Source organism: Diuraphis noxia, unplaced genomic scaffold, assembly GCF_037042655.1.
Source record: "Diuraphis noxia isolate RWA-SAM2 unplaced genomic scaffold, SU_Dnox_SAM2 contig0005, whole genome shotgun sequence".
NCBI lineage: Eukaryota > Metazoa > Arthropoda > Insecta > Hemiptera > Aphididae > Diuraphis > Diuraphis noxia.
In genome coordinates this window covers 26,425,142-26,440,785 of record NW_028301715.1, presented here as the reverse complement: position 1 = coordinate 26,440,785, position 15,644 = coordinate 26,425,142, and the positions used below count along the sequence as shown (strand labels likewise).

Here is a 15,644-nt window from a genome sequence, read left to right as displayed (position 1 = left end):
TTTTCTACACAATAATTGAACATTTCAAATAGGTTTAAATATAATATTTTTGTCGCGAAAAAATTTATCTGTTGATGAGATTTTTAACACCATACAACCATGTTCATTTTCATAGAACAATCTCATTCTAGATAGCGATATTAGGAAATACGGTATAGGTTTTAATAAAAAGTTGTTCAAGACAGAAAAAATGTTTTCTTATTCTTTTCCACAACGTGTCAATCTGTTACGAAAATACTGAATAAATACGATAAAAAGAAATTCCTACGGAGGAATTCAAATTATCAATTTATTTGAAAAAAAAAAGATAACTTTTACGACGACTGTATCTTGTTATACAGTTTTATTATTATTATAATTTTAAACACTAAAACGAAAATGGCTTATTAACAATTCATAAGGTCTTAACCCTTTTAAAACCGTGAAGCCTCAGTGATTATTTATTATTTACATTTCAAGTGGTAAATTATGTTCATGTTTCATATTATAACTGAAGTTTTAACATATAAAGAACAACTAAATATTAACCAATAAAAATAGGTACAGATCTTTGTATCATTAGAAACGTGTGAATACATTCATTGATTTATTTAATCAAGTTTTAAGAAAAATGTCTGTATTAAATTTATAATTCATTGTTAAATTATATCAGAAGTATTAATAATAATATTAAATCACTTTATTAAAATAATATGAACTATTCAGTATTCGTGCATATTGTATACTGTAATTATTATAAAGTTGAGATTCTATCGTAATTATTGCGTTTTCGAGTTACTAACGAGGCAAAGCAAACTCCATTAAGTGTGGATAATTAACTTTGGTGTGAACGAATCAATTAAAATATTTGTTTGCACCAACAAAATTCCATGATTAAATCATATTAAACACGTTTTTATAAAATTATACATAGCGCAAAAAATATATTGCACTAAGGTATTCAAAAATCGACGTACACTTTATTGGAAAAGCTAACGAACTATATAAAAAACCTTTTTAAGTGTAAAATTCATCCTAACTACCTACCTATATTTATACTTCATAAGGTATAAAATAAATTCATATTTTTATAATACAATTTATACTGGAATTCTACGATTCTGTATACCTACTAACAGAAGAATAGATAATTAAAATATATTATTATAAATACCGAAAATATTATTCAAATTATATTCAACAAAATAGGTTTAATTTTTTTTTATATATATACAATCCAGCTGATTATTTTGAAAAGCTAGATTTTCTTAAAAACAAAATAATGATAAAAAAAAAAAAAAAAAATGTACAATACTAAATTATATACTTACAACTCGATGGCAACAAAGATTGGATGGCATGAGCATTTTTTTTTATTCACCGATAACTGGAAAAACTGTGAGACACGTACGCGGTGGATAAGAAAATCAGTACAAGAACGTTTTATGTGTTAGGTGTAATGGTAAGTGTAGGTACTGGAAAGGGAGAGGCAACCGATGGAGATATTAATCACGGAAATAACACTGGTCGCCCGTCGAAATATCTGTCGAGTATACATTGAGGATCGAGGATTGATTAATGGGAGGAATACGAAAATCTTTCGCGTTTTGTATGCCTGGCCCAGACGTAACCTGTCAAATTATCGTCGAGGGCTTCCTTTTTGCAATTGAAACGACGCTTTGTGTTTAAGACAATCGTTTTCAATCGTTGCCCTTTCGTCTGCTCCGATAGTCCGATGTGCATTTATCTTATTTTTCGTCTCCGCACCGTCAATCCAACCCTCTCTTTACTTCTCACAACCGCCAATACCACCTCACAATATCAATACTCCCACTGTCGCCCCCCCCCCCACACCGTTACTTTTAAAATCCATCCGACGTACCTGTAACAGGATGAATTACGGATATTCACTCGGATATAAAAGGACAAGAATAGAGGAAATAAAGAGAAGAAAAACATAAATCTCCGATAGATAATTGATCTGCGGGGTTGGGAAGGGTTTTACGGTGCGCTTTCCATGTAATAATATAAAATACGGACTGAACGAGAAGCTCGGGGTCTTGTTGAACAAATTTATGTTGAAAGGGCCACTCCATTTTAATCTACTATGAATCCACCCCTCACACTCACATGCGGTGCAAATACAAAAAATACTAATAATAATACGGTAGTTACAATAGTATGTTTAGCAAATTGATATTGTCACTGCCACAAGTCAATAGTAAGTAACCTTGATGGTTCATTTGACGATGATAATAAACAAATTTAATTAGTATAAATAAATTATATTGATCTCACCAATAGATATATAATAGTGTCATTTAAAGGTACCTACTGAAATTATGTTTTCGCAGACAATACTTGTTTTGTTATATTCAAAAATAAATCATTTTCAATTTCTATCATATCACTAAATAATAAATGAGGACAAAAAAAAACTATACAATTGTAAAATTATAGAATTATTGATTTTTAATGGAAAACTGTTAAATAAACACATAGTTAATTTAAAATTGTATAACCTAATAACAAATAAAGTTTATTTCAGAGCTCCTTTACGTATATTATAGGGTCGTTCTATATTTTGTATAAGTTTAGTATATACAAGATAAAAATTATTTAAAAAAATAATTATTCAATTATATATTGTAATTTTCAGTGCTTTTGAAACAAATTAATGTTAGTAGAAACATCAAAGTAAAATATCTTAATTCAAACACTGACATAAAGGAAAAACAATTTTTATCTAATAAAAAATAAATACAATTTGGATATGCTTGCAATCATATTAAGAGTAGTAAAATTTAAGTGCAAGGCCATTTTTCAACTAGACATAGAACTATAGTGTATCACACGGGAATGAATCTCTGTATTAATAACCCAAAGAATAGGATTGTTATTGAATTAAAATATCATGGGACAACATTTCAGTTGACTATAAATGCTAGACAATATATGGTTTTAAATATAGTTTGTTGTAGGAACTCCTGGGTGACAAGCAGTCAGTACGTACCATTACCTTTCTAGGACTATACACACAAGTATTAAAACTATTGCGTTTACAAGTCAAAAAATAAAAATAAATCGAAGCGATCACACACATGGTCAAAATTATTGCAATTTCCAGGATTTTTTATTACCGTCGGTTGTTTATAATACGTTATGATACATTCAACAAACATATTAATACTAGGTAGATAAATATTTCCATCATACTTAATTAATAAAATATTGATATTTGAGTGTAATAGCGTATATATGTATATGTATATATACTAAAATAGAGGTATAACAATCCATTTTTCCACCATTTACCCGACGTTTCATCGATGTGCTTTCCCGGAATCGGTAGCGAGAAACGTGAAGGTGTTTCCCGGAAAAAGAAATTCAGCACAATCTTTCAGCACCTTTTTGTGTGTATATACGCACTCTTAGAGCTAACGTTTATGTACGCACACACACACCACCGTATCGATTTCTATGGTTTTTACCAAAAACGACCAATGTTTTAGGGGTTTGCACACCTTCTCTCTCTCTCACTGGTCATGACTGTTTCTCGCTCTACCACCAGTACAGTTTATGGTTCAAAAAAATCGAAGGAGAACGGTGGTAAGGCAGCGGTGGAAGCGAAGCGGAGACCCCAGCCCTGTTGACAGCAGAAGACTAATGACCGACCCCGGCCGTATCGCACTCACTAACGTTTTGGTATCGCGCGGATTGTCCTAGCCATATATATATACGTAAAAAGTATCTTTTATATTAAAAAATAAAAATGCATTTATATTATATTTTTATTATTATTATTACTTATTATATTCGTCGCGTTTATTATGTGCATTGTTATGTATCGTGTGACCATTATATTATTTCGCTCAAAACTTCTTTGGTCATCCCCCGTAGCAATTTTTATATTAATTTAATTTTGTTCCACAAACACATTTCTGTCAAATATGATTAAATAATTATTGTTATCCATATTTCAAAAATAAAGACGACCATCATAGTAATATAAAACGCCATATACAGACATTATAATAGATAACTATTTAAAACTTGGTATTTTAATAATAATAACCATAATTATTTACGATAAACGAAAAAAAACATAAAGAAAACATGTCACGGCTGTATTATTAGATATAAAACGTCGTTTCGTGCCAGAATAATTTAAAGCCTCCTATCGGGGTAAATGTGTATTTGAACTAATACGATGATACGAGATTAAGGAGGGGACGAGCTAATTTTCCGGAGTGAAGCACCGAGATGGTTTAATCCCGAAAACAGGGCTGAAATTAAACCTTAAATCTAGCGAAATCTCGGTGAGTTTCTTAAGTATTTCCTCTCCCACTCATCTCTATCACACTCACTCACCATTTCTGTGCTTTTTTTTTTTAAACAAAAATCCTTCCTGCATTTTCACTTACACAAATCTTCGTTTTCGTATTTACGATCCACAGACAAAAACAAATAGTGAAAATGGAAAAGTACTCATTCCAATTAAATTCGAAGCGCATTGCTACTGCCAACCAAATCCATTCACACACGCAGCATAGGTACGATCACTTATATACTTATATCAGCGTGTTTTTTCTCAACTCGGGTCTACATAGGTAGCTTATAAATAAAACCATAACCGTTTAAATTCATATTTTAATAATATATCGTACGCATAAATGTTTTTTTTTGTATTTTAAAATTCACCTTTATTTTTCATTTTCTACATAAATATAAATATAAAAAAATAAGAAGTAAATAAAAAATAAAGATACACAAGTGTTGAGAATTAAATTGGCTCAGGATTGACTAAGGCGCAGAAATAAGATAATAACCAACGCACCCTAAGAATTATACGGCCGAGAATATTGCTTTTTCCTTAAAAAAGCCATTAACTCCGATCGAGTTCCTTTCTTTCAATCAGTTATTTATCGCCAACACACCCGGGCCACTACGTTTTCATCCCAAGAGCCTACGCTAAAATATATAATCAACATAATTTATAGAGAATCACAAAAAAAAGAGGAGAAATATTCATAATATTTCATTCTTGTACCGAAAAATAACATTTAAAGAACTTAAAAATTGATAAAAAAAAACAAATAAAAGACAGTAAAAATGTTCTCATAATTCTCACAAGGGGAAATTGTATTTAAAAAATCAGAACAAATCAAAAGATTTTAGCTGATATTGAATAAATTGAATTTGTTTTAACCAACTTATTGTTGGCTGAGCTTAAAGTTTACAAGAGAGGGGTGACTCACAATAAGTCAAAACTTTAAATCAAATGGTAAAGCAAAATAAACGAATACTTTTAAGAAAACAACATCAAAGTTTAAATTGACATTTTTTACATATCGAGAGTTGACTAAGTTAGTTTATCGAAACACTCGATATCATATTTCCAAGCTTTTAAAACGGGAAATAAAGAAAACTGAAAAGCACACACACATTTTAGACAATTCCATATTAAATACGTTTACGGTCGCTCTATAACTTTACTTTCAATTTAAAATCTAATAAATTTCAAAAAATAATACTGCTTTTCGTGAAAAATATATAATTATCATTATAAATCAACAATTGAACAAATTCAAAACCGCGTCGTTAAAAGTAGCTATAGCGTAAGTAATATAATTAGTTCATAACGTTAAGTCGCAAATGTTTCATAGTGCCACTAAATTGTCTATGTTTATTTTTTGCTTTCAAGTTCATCTGTAAAGCTGCACGTCGTCGGCTCATGACAAATAGCCGGTGCATATTATTGTATAATTAAATGCTATTTGGCGTGCAGTGTTCCAACTTGGCCTTAATCGAGCAGGAGATCGGGCTCCGCGAGGGTGAAAAATAATCTAACGTCATATACAGGGATTTTATTCTACTTCTATTTTTTTCCCTACTAGGTATTTTATATAAAGCGATGAGTATCGCGCGTGAAGATCCCGTCATAATTCTTATAGAAGCTGGTACCGCCCTAAGAGACGCTTCGTATAACATCCCTTAATAGGCATCCTTACGGCGGCACCCCTACTATGCTCATTATTCAACCACAGCCTTCAAAACGGAAAATGTCGCACGCGCAAGTGTACGTAGTGTGTATGTGTGTGTGTGGGTGTATATTCGTTTTTTCTTTCCTCACCTTACGTCTGCACTATCACACACGATGATTCAACCACCTCATCTTATCCCACAGTGGAAAATATTATATTTTTTCTCTCACCGTATTTCTGCTCTTGTTGGCCAATAATCGGACGTGGTTGTGTAAATCTGACGATAAATCAAACGTACAACAAATTTGTCGGAAGACGTTTTTCCTTCCCATTTATTCTATTATTTTTTTTTTTTGTCCAAAACCTTTGCGGTGATAAAAAAAAATCATTTCTTGGATTCCTCTCTCAAAAAACAAAATATATATGTATACGAACGCTTAACGGATAGCAATTTTTCTTTTCCCTGCCTGCCTGCATACGATATAATAATAAGATCTGGGAAATAAACCAAACTTACCTCTGTGTCGATTTGTTTGTTTGTCGAACATTAACATCGCGTCTTCAATCTGAAACACAAATAGGGATAAAATTAAACACGGAGAAAAATATTATAAATCTCATGATGCAATCTTAAGCGAAACAAAAGTATCAGTGATATTGTAAGTATTAGCATTTACAAAATCTGATAGGTTAATATTACAATATATTCTTGGTGTTTCAGGGCATACAAATATCTTTTAATAATATAATACGACAATTCACAGTGGCTTAGACCGAGAATTGTAATGAAAAACTAAGTCTTTTTTACCACCGTAATTTTTATATGTTTATTAGTGCATTAATATGCATAATATTATATTTAATATAAATTATAAAATATATATTATTATAATTATTATTATAAAATTGCTAATTGCGTAGGTGTGTCATACGTAAAAATCAACACGGACTATATTATTATTTTTATATAACATTTATCTAAAAAAACACACTATATATTCAGAAGAAATATAGTCACGATTTGGGTTGTATAACCCAACGCTCTAGAAAGTATAAAATATCATTCGATAGAATTAACGTTGAAGATAATACTAAATCAGTTTATTGCCAATATTATCAAACATAAACGACTGACTATCTATATTGTTTAAATCTTAAATGTAATATTCATACAATTTCCGTTTTAATTTCGAACTTAATTATTTTCAAAAATACTCAATGTAGTCACGTTTTAGGTTGTATTTTCGATTAAATTTGTAATACAGTGTATTAATGCAAAAAATGTATATTTGTACTTGTCCAGAAACTGATCCATGCATGACTTAACAGCAGCTCTAATATTATGAAGATAATAAATCGCTCACTAGAGAGCCGTCCACAGTAATTGGTTAATGGATGGCATCCTAAATAAACGGTAGACAAATAAGGTTACAAAAGTGCCTCAACAAATAAATCACAGCCAAACGGCCACCAAGTTTACTAATGAACAGGGCGGGGAGGAATAGGAAAATAAAATAAAACATTTTACAAAGTTCGATGACATAAAATCATCCACATGATAATAATATAATATTATATCACGCTAAATTTTATTTTACTTGACGAATTACCAACTATCCGCAACAGCTTTTACAACAATTTTATACAGGGAAGAACGCTGCAGCAGTTCCGACTGGCTGCAGAGGTTGTCAGGCTGTATCTATTTTCAAGAATAGGACGCCAAAAATAACGCTTAAAAGTTTGAGAAGGAAGCGAGAATTAAATGCCAAATAGTGTAGAGATACCATAAACATCTATATAATATATTATTATATTATATAGTAACTTTTGGCCTTCACTAAAAGGTTAAGTGAAACGAGTCAAAAACTTCCAAAAAGCATCATGCCCGAGAATTGCGAAGAGATAGTGGGGGAAAAAAATACATCCAACATCGTTGCTGTAATCAAAAAGAAGAAAAATATATATATATATTATACAAGAGGAGAAAAATGCATACAGCTTTGTGGCCTTGTGAGTGAATTCGAGTGTGCGGCATAGAATCTGTGGTGGACGATGGCGCCAAAAGTCTCTGCTGACCCGACTTTTCGGTAGAATGGAAGAAAAAAATATAAAACTTTATAATAAATGTTTATTTTGGTAAACTTTGAATGTGTGACTAAATTCATTCAACCGTTCGATTTTCGGCTCCGTCCCACCGTCAGTACACGATTTTTGCTTCGTTGGCCGAACGATGACGTTTAAACTACTGACACATTATTTATTCGACAGCCAATTTTTTATTTTATATAATATAGGTATTATATAATACACTTCATTTTCAAACGTAAAAAAAGATCTTCTTCAAACAATTATATTGCATATAACTGTATAAATAAAAAATCGCTAGACATAATCGATAGATCAATTTGTGTATGCATAGCAAAATAAATAGTTTTAAAATGATCAGCTTACTTTTTATTCTACAGATAGGTAATCAGAGAACTACACTATGCGATTATTATTTATAAAATCCAATTGCTAGAGGTGCTTTTGATAACGAGTTATTTATTACAAAGAAATTATTTTCATTTAAAGTACGGTCCTCGTTTAATGCCGAGGGGCATTCATTTTTTTTATTTTCATAATTCACACTAATACGCTTACGGACGATAGGTACTAGAGAAAAGTTGTTTAACTTTTAAAATTTATTGGTTTAATTTTCTTAAGAGGATGTAAATCGTGACTTCCAGCGCGATTTAGGAACTTTAAAAATAATATTTATATGCATACATATATATATATATACAGAGAAGGGACAACCGTATAACTTTGCATTTCGTTGGAAGTTAAAATCTAAATTATTTAAGAAATAACACATACAAAAGTCACTTCGAATATCAAAACTTTACTTGGATGCGTTATTCAATTGTTTCATGGACTCGTGGTAACTTAATATCTGATTAAGGAATACTACAAGAAACTAATTATATCCAATTACCTACTGATTAGCAATATTAATACATATTATTAGGTATTACCTATAGAAAAAGTTTTATAAAATGTGTCAAACCGTTAAATGTATTTTAACATTTTAACAGTCAATAATAAACGTCAACAATCAACACTAAATAATTTTGGAAAGATATATTAAATGTATTTAAACCAAATAACTTACTATATTTTAGGTATTTTCTTAAAATAACCTTTTGAATTGATAAATATTTTCCGTAATATATACTGTAAGAGTTGAAATAATATAATTATTGTGAGATAAAAATTCACAAATTAAACATTGTATATAAATATAATATAGATATAAAATATATTTCAATGGAGAAAGTTTTCGTAAGACATAGCGAAACATATCACTTAGTTTGAAATAATTTTTAAATTATAAATGGATACGTGTGAGTAATGGATACAATATGAAAATTACCTTTATGAACAAAAATGTATAGTATATTGTAATTGTAATGAGATACTCAATAATAATAAAGTAATAGGTTCAGTTTATAATGTATGAAAATTGTATTTTTAATTAATTAATAATTTCAAATACAAACCATAAATCAACACACAATAAGAAAAATACAGTGGCTAAAAAACGAATGAAAAAAAAAAATTATTTCATAAAAATAATTATTGAATGCGATTTAAATTAATAATTATTTATCTTATTATATAGACGTTCCGTCAAATATATTTAAATATAGACTAAATTCCATTAGTTACGCGTATTATAAATTATAATATATATAATGTACTTTCAAACTCAATTTCCTTTAATTCCTATATTATAAAAATACATATTAATGAACGGAAACATAAAGAAGAAATTATATTTCCCCAACTTAACATACCTACCTTAGAGGGTCAACATTTCTCATTTCATCAAGTTCAGTAAATTCACATTCAACTCTAAATATTACTTGGTAAATTCCGTATCTTGCACTTAGTAACCTCCGGTCGGAAATGTACCACCCCTCGAGAATAATGTGTAAATTTATTAAAAGTGGGTAGGTAGTGATTACTTTCAATTGAAAACGCACAAGATTATATTTTGTTATATAATATAATAATTGAACATTTTAAAGATTCTCCAAGGACACCATGATAGCCTTTGCAAAATTTTTATAAAACTAGAAATTATCTCTTCCGTGCTGTGAACACATTTTTCGTCCCTCTTATATTCACTAAACAATGATTATACTTATATATTTTCCTCTTGTTTTTTTTCTACATTATTTTTCTACCGGAAAACAAAGGAAATCCGGTCTCCAAAGTTCCTGACGCCAGTAACTCGCCGTGCCCCGAAAACGTTATCATTCAGTTTCCGTGCCATTGAGCCGATTTTATTGTGCTCCGTGGTATCAGTATTTTACCACCTCTGTTCTTACTTAAACAGCTTAATCTTCTCTATAGGTCAAACTACAAGACTCGTTTAAATGAGTATGAAAAAATAACGAAAAAAACCGGTGTCTGAAAAACTCTTATAAGTGTGAAAACTTTATCAACAATGAATTTTTTTCCACCACAAATTTTAATTCCTAACTCATCTGTTGCTGGTACCAAGCCAAATTCTAAAACGGTGTGAAAATTGTGGCTAGACCAAAGGATGGTGATAGGAGCAACAAAAGTTGGTGAATACTAAGTTTGGACCCCCCCCCCCCCTCTCACTAGACATATATATAAGAAAACCATACTGACACTTGGGGACTAAGTACTTGTGTCGACGCCATTAATTCCTGAACTATACGTATTTAATATGTTTTGTTTAGGGATACCCTTACAGATTATGATCACTATAGAAATTTGGGAAAGAGCTATCAATATTTACAGTTAACTTCTTTGTAAGGACATTATGGAGGTGAGGGTTGTTTGGGACACACAAAGTTATATCGGCAATTAAATAAACGTGCGCTATATTACCCTCACATGGTTTATCGTCCGACCCTTTAGACATGTTTAGAATAAACACATATATACACATAAACAGTTTTTGTCAGACATGAAATCGTTCAAAATTTGAAATTCAGCACTTTCCCTATCTTGCGTCAGGCCAAACAGTCGTTTCTTTCGGACTACGCTAACAGACTTAACGACGTACTCAAGTATATGTGAATCCTAACGAAAATACAAATGAAGCTCGTCATTTGCATACATGTAGACTAATTATGCATACAGAGGGGGAAGATTTCTGAGCAAAAGCAATATGTTACATACTCATTTTACAACGAGTTTTCAAATCATCATTAAAACAAACTGCATAAAAAATAACATAAAAAAGACATTTTTAACACAGTATGGTTTTTTTTTTTATGATGAATTATTTATTAGTCTAGGCTATATTATGAAAATATTTTTGGTTAAATGTACCTACTAAAATTATATATTTTTAACACACACAAAAAAAAAAAATTAAATAATAAATGCATTACAAACAGTTTTACTTTTGGTAAGATTATTTAATTATTTACTTTGATATTTGTTGGATATTGGACTTTATCATTTAGATTCTAAAGATATGGTTTGAAACGGTTTTTTATGAAATGAAATAAAAATTTTTTATGTCAAAAAAGGGTAAAAATGTACCAGAATTATTAAATGAAAAATGGGTTCTTAATCTGGCATTTTTAACTGATATAACAACTGTATTTAATAAACTGAATGCGAAACTGCAAGGTAAAGACATATTGTTGCTAGATATGTATTTAAATATAAAATCATTTCAAGTGAAATTAAAATTATTACACAAACATATTAATGAACAGCACTTGGATCATTTTGTATGTTGTAAATTGTATTAGAATCAACCAAGTCAACTCTACATTAGGAAACTACAAAAATTAATCTTTTAAATATAATTGAAAACCTACAAAAAGAATTTTCGATACGATTTTCTGATTTTTATGTACAAGAGAATAAAATAAAATTGTTTCAAAACTCTTTCTCTGTTGACATTGACGATGTTGAATCTAATTTACAGATGGAAGTCATATAATTGCAAAACAACGATATTCTTAAAAATGCTTTTAAAGAAAATCATGACCTAAAAATATTTTTTTCAAGTCTTTCGAATATAAATTTTAAAGGCATTAAAAGTTTTGCTAAAAAAATGATTACTGCTTTTGTTAGCACATATATTTGTGAGCAGACATTCTTAATACTTAAATTTCGAAAAAATAAATATTGTTAATAATTAAGCGATGAACATTTGAATGCTGTTTTAAGGATATCAACATCCTAATAAAAGCGGTTATAAACGAATTGGCATGAAAAATTTAATCTCAAAAATCACACTAGTAATTTAATATTTATATATTAAAATGCACTCAAGAATTAATTAATTATTATTTTTAAACTTTTAAATTTTCTCTACTAATATTTTTAATTAAAAATTAGTTAATAAGGACAACCGCAATGTTAAACACATAATAATATAATTAATGTTATCTGTAAATATATTAGTATTATATGTTAAAATTATATTTTTTAATATTTTAATGTTGTATGCGGCCCTCCATAAAAAAAAACTGAAACAAATTATGGCCCATGTAGTTAAAAAGGTTGCCGACCTCTGATTTAGAATGTTAAGTATTATAGTAATACATAGTAATAATTATAAAATTCACGAATCAGACAAATAATTAAAAAAATATAATACAATTAGTTAACCTGGACAATAAATTTTTGTAGTAAATAGTATTATTAATTAAATGTTTGCACATTTACTTCTATGTATTCAGAATTATTAGTTAGGTGTCTTTAGGATAATTTTGCGGGTGGTTGTGTCAAAAGGATTTAATCTAGGTAATGAGTTTTCGAAAGTTACACAGAAGAAAAAACTTCATTCATGGATAGGTTTATTATATAAACAAATATGGTTGTTTGAACGAATAAAATAAATAAATAATAATAAATTTAGCTATCATAAGTATAGTCCAGAAATAAATGTTATGCTGAGTTGGACTTTTGATACGACTTTTTAGAGGCCAACAGCAACTATTGCGTGTCGATTTACTACCAAGGGAGCCTAATATATAGTTATTTTTAACTGGCTTATATTTGCTATTCCTATTGTATTTCATTTCTGCCAACAAGTTATCACCAAACTATAATATACCTTTAGATGTTTTCCCAAAGCGATATCCTTTTCCGAAAAAAAAGGCAAAACAAAAACAAAAGCAATAGAAATCTCCAATTACCAAATGCGTTTGGGAATTCTATAAAACAAAGTTGACAATGTTTCACTCTTTTTCACATATAATTGTATACTATCATCAAAAATTACTATCGGCTCATGCAAATAATCGCCAAACTCAAATCACTTCCAATTACGTATTACGTAGAAGGTTTTCAAATGTTTAATTAAGTGTTTTGTTTAGCCAACGACTGTATAATATATTACACATTTTAAATTTAAGCAGCAGAAAAAATATTGATATTATTTTAAGTTTGTTAATTATATACTTAATATTATGTTGTTTAGTGTTATTGGTACACGGAAAATTCAAGACACGCGTCAATAAAGTGAAAGAAAAATGAAAAATATTTTTCTGAATATTCGTTTAAATAAAATTAATATAATTATTTTAGTACGACGCACATGCAGGAGCACACGACAATATTATTTGATGCTATTGCAGACGGTCATTGCCACGTTGCGTTGAACTGTAAACATCACCTACACATTATTATAATGATGTTCGGTTGACCTGAATTGTATTTAGAAACAACGACATTTCGTTTATGTACGCGTATACAAGGAAGCCTTATCGTTACCATTCGACCCCTGAATTGTTTAAAATATATTACAATGTTATGTATTGTTTTATTTTTTATTTTGCACCAGCATGGATTCCGTGTAAACTCGTAGGCTTAAAAAAGCCCACCGGTCAACGACAGTCTCTACTACGCCAACCCACACAATATTACCCTCGGGAGAAATTTCCATGTTTCGTTCTTTTTTCGTGTTTCCTCGCGCCGAATATTTCGTCACGGGCTCTCGCACAAGTGCGGCATTTCAACCGGACACGGTTTCGTGTTTTGTCTAACCACTGCAACTGACAACAGCCGCTCAACCATCTAAACAACCCTTCTCCGTACTCGACTACCACACACGCACACCCTTTCTAGTACCTATTAGTAATGATTCCATCGTCGTCGTTGTCGTCCGGGCATCATTAATTACGTTTCTGTCCGTCACATTTCTCTGCAAACTCTTCAGACGCCGTCTGAATATATTACGCTCGACTGTAACTGATTTCAATCCGCACGCTCACTGCGTTTACCCTTGCGGCCTCGCCCACCCGCCCGGACTATGCGCCGAGGATTTTCACGGTTTTTTACACTCGGAAGTTTTTTCTTCACGTTTCCCCTCTCTCCGGAAAAATCACATTTCACGACACGCATTATGGTCCAGCTGCTTCTCCTATTGCCGCAGCCGCTACATACTGCACAGTGTAGTATATATATTCTCAACCAGTGCCGTTCAAAAGCAATTTATTCCAAAATACAATTTTTAACATAAAATCTAGAGTTTTTAATAAAACTTGGTACATTCCGCCTCCACTCATTGCAAGCTCGCTTATTTTCCTTGGAACGCCAAGAAATTGATTTAGGAATGCTCGCGTGTTTGTATTCCAAGCAATTTATAATACTACCTATACTGGCTATACTACAATTTATTTTGGGAAATAGTTATTTTATGTATACTCCTAAAGTCATGTGCATCGTTTATCTCAATAATTAATCTTTCACGAAGTCTTTTGATATTTTTTTGATTAATTCCTATAATCAATTCACTCAAACATACGTTTTTAAATTGTTAGGACATTTTTGTTTCTAAAGTAAATCGACCGATACAACTCTCGTGTATTTATTTTAGATATCTATCTCGCCTATTTCTCGCATTTTGTCGTATTGATGAGAATTAGCTGGTTGGCTTCAATTATTAACCTCAAACTACTTATATTCGACACCACAAACTATTCTGGCATTAATTTCTATGTTTATATACTGTGCGAAAAAGAGGGTGGTGGAGTACTATACATCACTATAACGACAGGCAGCCAACGATCAAGACTTACGCCATTTATTTATACAAGCTATATTAACATGCACGCGTTCTCCTTTCATAATCACTTATCTTTTGGACGGAAGATTTAACCACCAACACGTCATAATGTTAAAGTAAAGAGAGGGTGTTATGTCCTTTTGCTTTTAGGACCGAGATCATTGTCAGAGGTAGCCCTTTTGTGGTGGACATGGCTCTATACAGGGGATAAAACCTCGTCATTACTATGCTAATCTATGCTTATTTTCGACTCCTGGCCTTTCGGGTTTAATTAATTACACTTCTGACACAACCAAATATATTGTCCCGGTTTTATATTCGCCGGACGCCTCACCAACCATAGCATAATAGGAAATTAGATACAAATACAATAATTTCCCTTATGTTTCCCATTATACTGCTATATGATTTTGATTTTTATTGCAAATTGGTGCTTATTTAAAATGCGTTTAAATTAAAATCACATAATTTTCAGTAAATAATTAATTCTTTACACCAAACCGTGGCCAAAATATATATCACGTTTTAAAATAAGCCTATTTTTTACAAACATTTTCAACGGAAAAATTAATATGACTAAATATCTTATTATCACGCCGGATTTAAGTAATTAAAATAGCCGAGGT

General features: G+C 30.5%; 1 protein-coding gene across 10 annotated transcripts in view; it reads right to left on the bottom strand.

The window, feature by feature from the left end:
• Positions 1–15,644, bottom strand: part of Rbp6 (RNA-binding protein 6) — a 410,061-nt gene that overhangs the window by 81,897 nt on the left and 312,520 nt on the right. For all 10 annotated transcript variants that reach the window (XR_016192063.1, XR_016192064.1, XR_016192061.1 and 7 more), the window contains one exon: positions 6,481–6,529. Coding sequence is in view for 6 of the 10 variants with exons in the window: in XM_089229288.1 (XP_089085414.1) it covers positions 6,481–6,529 (49 nt within the window). In the remaining 4 variants the exon portion in view is untranslated. The remainder of the gene's footprint in view (positions 1–6,480; positions 6,530–15,644) is intronic.